Below are 11,091 nucleotides of genomic sequence, written 5' to 3'. Positions count from 1 at the left end.
GCGGTTCTGGGGGGGGACCCCTTTTCGGGCAAAAATCCCAAAGGAAAGATGAGCGATGTGCTGCAGAGAAGAAACTCTGCCTGGGGCAGCAGAAGGTTGTTCGCTGCCAGACTTGGCGTCGAGGAAAGTTACGTACGGGCTTGTGTATACCTAAGCAACCACTCCCAATGAGAAAGAGCAAACACGGAGTGTGCCCGACACTGGAGAAAATAGGAAGGTGGTTAAGAAAAAAAGAAGAAGAAGAAGAAGAAGAATGGGTGATGTGATAGAAGAAAAGAAAAAGAGTACAGGTCAACAATGAAAATCCCCTATACTTCTATGCCTGAGACAGTAAGTGGGGGGGGGATGTAAGTGTGTTAGGAGAAAAAGAGACCGAGAGAGGATGGATTGATATGGAAAAAATAAAGAGGTGGTAAACAATTTCGAGCCCGAGACCATTCAGAGCTCTTTACGTAGTAGTGGTGCCCCCCTGCTCCTTTTTGCCTGCTTCCCATGGCTGCAAACAGCCCAAACACCCACTTTAGTTACCGTTTTGGCGGGATCGCCCTCACTCCGACCCTCCTGCTACTCTACGTAATGATCGTATTGCGCAATACCCGTCTGTGACTGACTGACTGACCCTGTTCATACGATCCATACAATCCATACAATACAAGCTCCCGCCCGATAAGCTCGGAGTGACCCCAAAATCTGGGCATCCAGCCATGTGTGTGCATGTGCTTCTGCTTCTGCTGCAACTTCACCTCCAAGTTGTGACCTCACCCTTCCCTTTCTCCACATCCCCCATTGGAGATGCTCTTCCTACTTGACTTGACTTGACTTGATCACAGCAAAAGCGTCCTTGTTGATGAATCGTCATGGATGACACTATCGCAGAACCCATCGTCAATCGCGATGAGCCTATACCTGTCATATTCTCCGACAAGCAGAAACATGATACCAAGCATTCGCGAGCTGGGGGGCACAAGCGATCAGTCTCGGGGGCTGGGCGGTCTCTGCAGGACAGGCTATTTTCCAAGTATGTCTTTTAATCCGTTCGCAACGCTCCCAGCTTTCCCACTTACTCACCTCTTCATAGAATTCTGGAGCAGGTAGTGCCTACAGAAGATGCCGATAAGGAATCATTGTCAGACAAGTCTCTCGCCGCAGACCCCAAGCGGCCAGCCTTCAGCCTACCTCTCATGGCAAACAACTTTCGCAGATTCAATGCAAGGTACAATACTAAATCTCCCAGCCTTAATTTACAGAACATGCTAAGGGTTAATGCAGAATTGGAATTGTCTTTACGTTTCAAATCCAGGTTGAACGTCTGTTCAGCTGGAAGAAAACCTCCCACACGCTTTCGTTTCTCTTCATCTATTCGTTCATCTGCCTGAACCCACACCTCTTTGTACTGATTCCTATCTCTATCCTTCTGTTCTTCATCATGGTGCCTGCATTTCTGGCGCGGCACCCTCCCCCTCCGTCAACATCTACCTCAAGTATTATGCCCTATTACTCGTACGACGGCCCGGCACTGGCACCTGCGAAAACTATCAAGCCAGCCTCAGAGACCTCGAAGGATTTCTTCATGAATATGCGAGACTTGCAGAATTGCATGGCGGACTTCTCCGACGCCCACGACGCCATGGTTTCCGCCTTTGCACCTGTGACCAATTTCTCCGACGAAAAGCTTTCGTCAGCGGTGTTCTTACTGTGTCTGCTCGTTGCCGCTCTTCTGTTCTTGACTGCCCATCTCTTTCCTTGGCGCTTGGTCTTCCTGGCGGGCGGTAATCTCGCTGTATTCTCCCTGCATCCTCGTTTTCACCAGTTTGTCCAGGCTGTCACAGCGGGCCTCTCTTCGCAACCTTCAGGAACGGAATCCATGGCCGAGAAACAACTCAGGAGTGCGGCCAACGCTGCTGGAGTTCCACTACCTGCCTCCTCCTCTAGTGCCATGTCCATGATGGGCTCCTTGGCCAATATCTCCCTGGATTCTGACACCGAAGAACGCGAGGTCGAAGTCTTTGAAATTCAGTATCGCTCTTTGGCGCCATATGCCGATTCTCAATGGGACCATTTCCTGTTCAGCCCGATGCCATATGACCCACTCTCGCCACTTCGCATTGCGGGCGACCGTCCCAAGGGGTGCCGGTTCTTCGAAGACGTCCAACCCCCGAGCGGTTGGGCATGGAAGGGCAAAAAGTGGGAGCTGGATCTAGACTGTCGCGAGTGGGTGGTCGAGCGCATGATCACGGGGGTCGGGTTCGAGGTGCCGGGAAGCGCTGAAGACCAAGCAGCCGGTGGAGAGATCGGGGGCTGGGTCTGGGATCTGCCTCCTGCATTCGTCACGGATGACAATGGTGTGGCATCTGGGCCTGGGGGTGATTCGGTTCACGATTCCACCAGTGATAGAAAGGCGTCTGCCAAGAATAAGAAGGGCAAGGAACGCTCGCAAGACTATGAAGAAAGAGGTAATACCGGAGGAATGGGCGAGTGGAGAAGGCGGCGGTGGGTTCGCGTGGTACACAGAACTAGTATGCCGGCTGGTCAGCAGCAGACTACAAGTGATGAGACGTACTGATGACAAGGCTTGACATGAAATTCTCGGTTCCGATGAAGATGAAATGGACAATCTCCTTTCCAAATTCACATCAACATTAATGCACATTCACAATGACCCTAATATCACGTGACTATAATTCAGTCTTTCGCTTTCAGTACATGAATGCTCTTGGGCCTCGCCCCACTTACAAGAGACAAGAAACTAAGCACAGTACCCCATATGCTTGGCAGGTTGATACGGTATGAGGTCCTGGCCATCCGGTGACTTGTGAGCAGCCCTCAGCCAAGGCAGGCGCGAGTAAGGCTTTTTGTCTGAGTGAGGCTAATGACACCTGCGAAAGAGGTGGAATGGTGGTTGCTTCTGCTACGTGAGGCTATATGTGCGGAACTAGCTGAGAACTACCGAGGTGGGCGGTGGGCGGTGGGCGGCAGTCGGGGTGAGGCCTTAGGACCGCCGTCAGAGGCTGTTCCTACGAGCGAGGACTTATCCGAGGAATCATGCGAGCAAGGCTTATGCGAGTGAGGAATCACGCGAGGAAGCGCGGTCGTGGCAGTCTTTGTCGCCGTGGTGGCTGTGGCGAGTGAGGCCGTTGATGCATGTGAGGTGGTTTATGTGAGTAAGAACTTGAGTAAGGAATAGCTATACAAGCGAGGCTGTTTATGCAGATGAAAAATCGCGCAAGAATTCCTACAAGCAAGGCTATCTTTGCTGAGGAAGCGGGTGGGAAAGGGAGAGCAGGTGGATGGCAGCAACCTTCCGTCCAGTGGACAGACACTTAGTGCATACCTTAAAGCCGACAGTGGAAAGGGTCCCTTCTTAGGCAGATATTTAATTGATTGTCTGTCTTTCTTCTATCTCACAACTTCCCTTTATACCTTATTCTCTTACCCAGCATCCTTGAACCCCTCCTAACCCTGCACTCCTACTTTCCCTCCTACAGTATGCAAAAGGTAGTTGGAAAAGTACTTAAACAGCTGCATAGACAGATTCTTAGATCATTGTATAGATATTCTTATCTAGCTTTATTACTTATATTAGGCTATTAGAGCTGCAAAATAGGCCCTCAGCTACTTAGAAAGTGCTTAGAAAGATCTCAGTACAGGTAACAAGAGCGTTGCCCTGCTCAGCTGAAAGAATATTTGATACTGATCTAGCTGATTGTTTGCTCCAAAAAATCCTAGATCCTGTCAACAGTCCCTAACTAGGCCTACTAGAGGCGCTTTAACAAGCCTCTGGTCAAGGAAGGAACCTGCAAGTCAGGCCCATGTATAAGTAATCCTCCTGACAGGGTATTGTCATTGTTGCGGAGCACGTGTGTGTTGAGCCCTTCAAGAGATTGGCCATCAAGGGACAAGTAATCAGCTGCACTAATTGATAGGTTTCACAGGCTTCTGAACATACCTTACTGATTAGCTGCTTGGGCAGCCTGCCAAACACATATCATATAATCTATATCTGTTTCTGCTGTTATCCACGATTCTTATTACTGCGAGGCCTTCCTACCCTCTTTCAATATCGTAACTTTTCTGGGCTTTTTTTTTTTGTTTTTTTTCTTTCTCTTTTATGTTTTTCAAACAAACTCCTTTCTGCCTAAATCTGTATAAATTAACTTAGGTCTACAGTCTAAGTTTACAGGTAAAAAGGATTTCATGATATATTCTGAAACCCTCCCCGCCATCCGGTAAAGCACAAATCATGTAACTACTACTGAAAGTAAGACTAGTTAAGTCTTCATGGAAATTTAACTAATCATTATTAGTCACTTTTGCTTAGGCCCTTATAGAGATGCAAAGCTAGCGCTTTGCAAATAAGTTACCTCCATGGATCCTGGATCGACTAGTGCTAGTTTGTTTTCGGGTATTATGCCTGAGGCATCAACAGTAGGCGGTGCGGAGTCGGCCGCCTTAGCCTAGCCTAGGGTCGGTGAGATGAGAGATGGCTAAACTACTTCCTTCAACCTTGGTGTCTTGTGTTACCCAGACTCAGTCACTAGGTGGTCAATTCTGATGCTGATAGACATGAATGATGGAGATGCTAGCTCCTGCCATTGGCTCTGGGTAAGCTCCGCTGATATCTCATCAAGTCCTTGTATCGAATATCTGTTATTGACATATTCCGCCACAGGACTCCCCCCACGCGCGACCGTCGCTCTGTGCTTTGGAGTACCTCTCCCTTGCACCAGCGATAGTTATTTTGGTCATTGCACTGAGCCATTTAACCTCACATGGAGTTCTGCTGAGATGTCCAAAATGGATGCATCCATTCATTCAGGAGCAGCCAGCATCGATAGAGCTGCCCGTAGACCGGCCACAGCAACGGGTTGGCTGGGTTGTAGCCCTGTTCGCCATCTCGATGATTGGATTCCTCGCTGAATTGACCAGCGTCATCCTCAGCGGGCTTTTGATCTACATCGTGTTACCTGTATCCTGGGTACGTGGAAAAAGCAATGGTTCGCGATGAAATCCCGCCCGCTGACAAGGGACCAGGCTGTGGCGGCTGCCATGATTGCCGTGCTGCGCCCGAGATCGTGCCCTACATCCCTGCTTGCCTTTTTTCTGAGTGCATTGGTGGTGGAGTTCGCATATATCATCAATGATGATGTGTATAATGTCTCTAGACTCTTCACCCGTCATGTGGCTGCTGCTGCTGCTTTGGCCGGCTGTACGGTCATCCTTGCAATGCCCTTTCGCAGCCATAGTCTCCCGCAGGACGACATCAGCGCCGTTGGCCAACCGCCATTCAGCAACTCCCGTAGCCCAGAGGACAACCTGCGACTTTGGCAGTTCCTGAGTGTGTCTTGGATGGCCCCGCTGATATCTGTAGGCAGGAACAAACAATTGCAGGAGGAAGATGTGTGGTTTCTGGGATACGAGTTTCAGCATCGCAGACTGCACGAGAAGTTCCGTCAACTGAAAGGTTCCGTGCTGGGAAGGTTACTTCAAGCGAATGGAATCGACGTTCTAATAATAACGACGATTTCCATTGTGCAAATGCTTTGCGGTTGGTAAATTGTCGCTGAGGGGCTGCGCGTCGCTGACTAAATATGCAGATTTCTCTACCCCTGTCTTGCTGCAGCAATTGTTACAGGCGATGAAGGATCGAAGCACGTCCAATAGGCCGGCTTTGACCTATGCATTGCTGAGTCTGGTGCTTCGCCTGGTGCTTGCGCAGGCTCAGGTCCTCAATCTGTGGTACGGGAGACGTGCCTATGAACGGAGTAGAGGCGAGATGATCATGATGGTCTATGAGAAGGCACTTTCGAGAAAGAACGTCTTCGATCAGGAAATAAGTGAGAAGGAAGATGGAGCTGAGCCCTCTGAAGAAACGGATGATGAGACAGAATCGAATTGCCGGCCAAAGAGGTGGTGTTGGCCCTTCTCGCGCCCCAAAAGGGTTACGCACAAGGAGAAGATTAAGAAGACAGCTTCCATGGGCAAGATCTTCAATCTACTGCGTGGGGACGTCTACGAAGTAGCCCAGAGGTTCTGGGAAATCGACTCCTTGATTGACAAACCGCTGGGGCTTATCATTGCGACTGTTCTCGTCTGGAAGCTCCTCGGGCCGTCATGCTTTTTGGGAGTGATAGCCATCTTGGTTGCGCAGACGCTTAACGCCTTGATCACTCGTACACTTCTTCGCTGGGAACGTGTACGTCGCCTTGCAACAGATGCACGACTCCAAATATCTTCCCAATTTGTTGAGGCTCTGCGGCATTTGCGTTGGTACGGCTGGCAGAACCATTGGCTTCGTCAGGTAATGGACGCCAGGCAGTCTGAGTTGAATCTACGAATTGTCACTAGTCTTTGGAACGTGCTTATTCGCTTCATCAACACCCTTGCTAGTGGGCTGTTCCCCGTGGTCGCATTATACGCTTACACCTTTCTGGCTGGAAACCCGCTGCGCATAGACATCATCTTTCCTGCTCTTCAACTATTCACAATGCTGGAAACCCGACTGAGAGATATTCCGAGTCTCATCACTGTGCTCATAAACGCCTCAATTGCTATGGAGAGAATCGAAGATTTCATGGCAGAGCCGGATAAAGAGAGAACGCCAATTACTGCCGACCGCCCCTCTCTCATCAAACTGGAATCATGTACTTTTGCTTGGCCTGGGAAATTATCACCTGTACTTTCCAATGTCAACCTGGACGTGCCCCAAGGTCTGACCGTTATCCACGGCAAGGTGGGATCCGGCAAGACAGCTTTGCTTCAAGCCCTACTGGGCGAGCTGGATAGATTGGAAGGAAACTCCTATCTCCCAAATGAGATGGTCGGGTTCTGTGCCCAGACCCCATGGCTTCAGAGCATGAGTATCAGGGATAACATTCTATTCTCTTCGCCATTTGATGAACAGCGTTACAAGCTGGTGCTGGATGCTTGTGCACTCATACCGGATCTCTCCAATTTCAAGCATGGGGATCTGTCTTTTGTGGGTGAGAATGGTATCGGTCTCTCCGGGGGCCAGAAGGCACGGGTGGCTCTGGCACGGGCGATGTATAGTTCAGCCAGGATACTGCTACTTGACGATCCTCTTTCAGCCTTAGACCACAACACAGCGGAGGCAGTTGTCAACAAATGCTTCCTGGGGCCGCTGATGCGCAACCGGACTGTGGTTCTTGTCACCCACCGAACCCACCTAGTCGGTGAAATTGCCGACCAGACTGTTCACATCGAAAATGGGAAGGCCAGGGTAGAAACGAACCAGAATGTGTCGTCTCATGGCAGCGATGACCGAGAAGGTGCTCTGTCGGAAAGCACAGACACTGCAAACGAGGGTGAAGTTTCTCTCGAGGATGCCTCTGCTGCAATTCCCACGAAGTTCATAGAAGAAGAACATAGAGCAGAATGGGGAGTGCAGGCGCGGGTGTATTGGAAGTACATCCAAGCTGGCAAATACCGCTGGTGGCTGGCGCTCTTTGCGGTGCTGACAATCTATCGCTTGTCTTCCGTTGGCCAGTCATGGTTTCTCAAGGAGTGGGGAGAGGCATACAAGCAGATGCTCTTATTTTTCGGACAATCGAACCTCAACCGTCTGTCTTCCCGTGCGGAACTAACTACCGCCTCGACGATTGCAAACAACATCCACTGGGCGCCGCGGGACCCATTTGATGGCTTCCCCGCGCCAGATGAGAATGTGAAACCCTGGCTGGTAGCATTTTTGATCATTACAAGTTTTCAGTCATTGATGCTTCTGCTCGCACAGCTTCTGATGCTGGTGATCGTTTATTGCGCCGGCCGAACACTGTTCGAGGAGGTGATGGTACGGGTGAGCAACGCCACGTTCCGATTCTTCGATGTGACACCGGTGGGCCGACTGATGAATCGACTAACTTCCGACATTGGAGTGGTCGACGGAAACATCAGCGAACAGTTCCAAATGATCGCGTTCCAAGCCATCACCTGGGTGTCCTCGATCGCCGTGATCGCAACTGTGACCCCGACATTTCTCGGGTTCTCGCTCCTGCTCACCACGGCCTTTGTCCTCATCTTCCGACGTTTCCTCCCCACCTCGCAGAGCCTGCGACGCCTGGAGATGGTCTCGCTAAGCCCACTTATCTCCAACTTCGGCGAACTTCTGCATGGCCTGACCACCGTGCGCGCCTTCCACGCCGAAAGCCGCTTCCAGAACCGCGTCATCGCCGTCGTCGACAAATTCCAGGGCATGGACCACTTCTACTGGTCACTGCAGAGCTGGCTCATGTACCGGTTCGAGAGCCTTTCCGCGGCTTCGACCTTCTGCCTTACTGTCCTCGCGCTGTACACCAGCGTCAGCCCGGGGCTGGCAGCCTTCGTCCTGATCGCGGCCCACAACTTCGTCACCTCCACCCACGCCCTCTGCAAGCAATACGGCCAGCTCCAAATGGACTTTGTATCGGTCGAGCGAGTCGACGAACTGCTGCACGTGGAGCAGGAGCCACCCGGCACGGTTGACCCCCCGGCCTCATGGCCCAAATTCGGCCAGGACATCGTCTTCGAGGACGTGACGATCCGCTACGCGCCGCACCTCGACCCCTCCCTCCGCAACATCTCCCTGCGCATCCCCGGCGGCTCCACGACGGCCATCATCGGGCGCACCGGCAGCGGCAAGTCCACACTGGCTGTCGCGATGCTCAGCGTCGTGCGGCCGGAATCCGGGCGCATCCTCGTCGACGGCCTGGACATCGCGCAGGTCACGACGCAAGCGCTGCGCTCCCGCGTCACGTTCGTCGCGCAGGACCCCGTCCTGTTCCCCGGGAGCATTCGGCTCAACCTCGATCCGACGGGCGAGTACTCCGACGCCGAATGCGGCGAGGTGCTCAAGCGCGTCTGTAGCCGTCACGGCTGGAGTCTCGAGACCTCCGTGGAAGCCGGAGGCCGCAATCTGAGCCAAGGCGAGCGGCAGCTGATTGGCCTCACGCGGGCGGTGCTGCGGCGCAGTCCCATCGTCATCCTCGACGAGGCGACGGCGTCGATTGACCATGAGAGCTCGTTGGAGATCCAGCAGATCCTGCGCGAGGAGATGAGGGAGTCGACGGTGGTGACCATCGCGCATCGGCTGGAGGCGATCAAGGATGCGGAGTATTATATTGTGTTGGATAAGGGAGGGGTGTCGGAGCAGGGGTATGTTCGGGATATGTGAGATGGAATTTTGGGGAGGCGATCCGCCTTTTCTAACACGAAGCATTTGCCATAGCCAGGCATATAGAGAGGAAGACGGGTTCGAACTAGCTATCTGGGCTTAGAGTAAGCTAAAGTACTGAATAGACTTCGATTAACTACCAAAATGTAAGGATCTCTTGACTCACTACCATCTGCCGGGGATATATCCAAGAAACTTGCTGAGGGACAGAGCACCTCGCTGTCTTGGTTCGGTTGCGGAGATACCTCGGACGATGCTTCGAAGGAGGTGCTTGGAAACATGGCACTCTGCAAAGTCTTGAAAGTCAGAAACCGGTCTTGATAACACTTCCTATCGTCTCAAGCATCGGGAGTCTTCTACAGGCAAGGAAGCCTGCGCTTGTACAGAATCAGATAAAGTACTCATCAGCATTACTCGCCCGCAAGGATCAGCAGGAATGTCGGTTAACTGATTGCAAAAGCCATCAGAATGTGCGGCACTATGAACCGAACTTGTCTCTCACAAGAGATAAGGGAATTTGTGGAAGCCGCACTCAATGAATTATCTGATGACAACCTCGAAGCTGTCACTGATCCTGGTCGCTCAAAACACTGCGCGTCGCAATCGGTAATACTTTGCCCTACGAGACGGGTCAGATGGCACTCGTTAGCGCTGACGATATACACCTTCCCTTCGAGGTGTCGCAGTGTCTCTTCATCCAGTGTGGGAATGCCCTCGGGCTCATCAGATGCTAGGTCACTCATGGGTTATAGAACTTCACAATGAAGAAGCTTGTGGTTATGGACGGCAAAAACCACTGAATATATATGATGGCAAAAGGGAAGATATATCATGGGGTACCAGGTGGGGGAGAGGCAGTATATGATGTCAGGTGAGGTGCTGGAACTGTGACTAGGCATACAGGCTCGCGGAGCGCATACTGTGGTAAATAGGGCTCCCCAGACTCCTGCACTGTGCTGCGCATTCAGATAAAAGTCGCACCCGAGAAAGATATACCAACTCTTCTGTGGGCCCATGGCGTGTTGCTGGTGACATTGAACACTTCGGTTCGGATAACCTAACTGTAGAGGGCCGCATTCTTCCACCGAGCTCTCATCATTAGGGCTGTAAAGTTCTTGATAGTTCAATGCACATGTCATGTTTTCAGTATCAGACTAGACCTGTGCCTTTTACCATTGTTCCTGTCGAGGCCTATTCGGCATTAGTTTCTCTATCGACACCCACACTTATATCGGACCAGGGGCTAGAACTCGTCCTAGATATTAGCCCGTGAATACCTCGATAATGATAAGGATGCTTCCTATGCGGTACGATGGGTAGTGACAGGACTAGCGCACGATATAAGGTAAAAATGTAGTTCAATCACACGATTTGCTTGTCATTTCTCTGTGATTGGTATCGTACTATAGAGACCTGTTGCAGTTCTTCCCCTATGAATATGCATGGGATGAGGACAGATTAAGATAATCACTGCTGCTCTGATAACATGCACTTCACATTTAATTGGGGTCTTCTTAAAGACATTCATAAGTGGCATTTGATAACAAATTGTGATGTATTCACTCACTAGCCTAACTGGCCGGATACCAAGTTCCGTCACTAGATATCAGGCTCCTTGAATAGAAGGACTAGCAATGTGGAAATAATCAACTGCCAGGACCTGAAAATTCACATCCTCTAAGTCCTTTTGTGGTAAAAGCGGATCCACTACAGAGTCTGAAATTGAGGAATGGTTAATCATCCAAACTAGACAAAAGAGGGGTGCTGCTTGAATTGAACAGACTCATAGTATCACATCCGTCCTCCGTCGACATCCACAGATTTCTGACCATAACTCTTTCCATGATCGACACGAAACATGATGAGATGAGTACAAGGTTCTGTGGTTGTTTCACGCTTCTATATCTACCAAGCTCCGGGGAACC

At 51.0% G+C, this 11,091-nt stretch overlaps 1 protein-coding gene across 1 annotated transcript; it reads left to right on the top strand.

Moving 5' to 3' along the window:
• Positions 1–857: 857 nt before the first annotated feature.
• Positions 858–9,166, top strand: BO86DRAFT_313146 (uncharacterized protein; the record flags this gene model as incomplete). The annotated part of the gene is made up of 8 exons (XM_025667992.1): positions 858–1,018; positions 1,079–1,213; positions 1,270–2,556; positions 3,006–3,112; positions 4,526–4,602; positions 4,670–4,975; positions 5,032–5,545; positions 5,595–9,166. The coding sequence occupies 8 exons, from the start codon at positions 858–860 to the stop codon at positions 9,164–9,166; spliced, it is 6,159 nt and encodes a 2,052-aa protein (XP_025527696.1).
• Between the last annotated feature and the right edge of the window lie 1,925 nt (positions 9,167–11,091).

The sequence above is a fragment of the Aspergillus japonicus genome, assembly GCF_003184785.1.
Source record: "Aspergillus japonicus CBS 114.51 unplaced genomic scaffold BO86scaffold_24, whole genome shotgun sequence".
Taxonomy (NCBI): domain Eukaryota; kingdom Fungi; phylum Ascomycota; class Eurotiomycetes; order Eurotiales; family Aspergillaceae; genus Aspergillus; species Aspergillus japonicus.
This window is presented reverse-complemented; position numbering and strand designations above follow the sequence as displayed.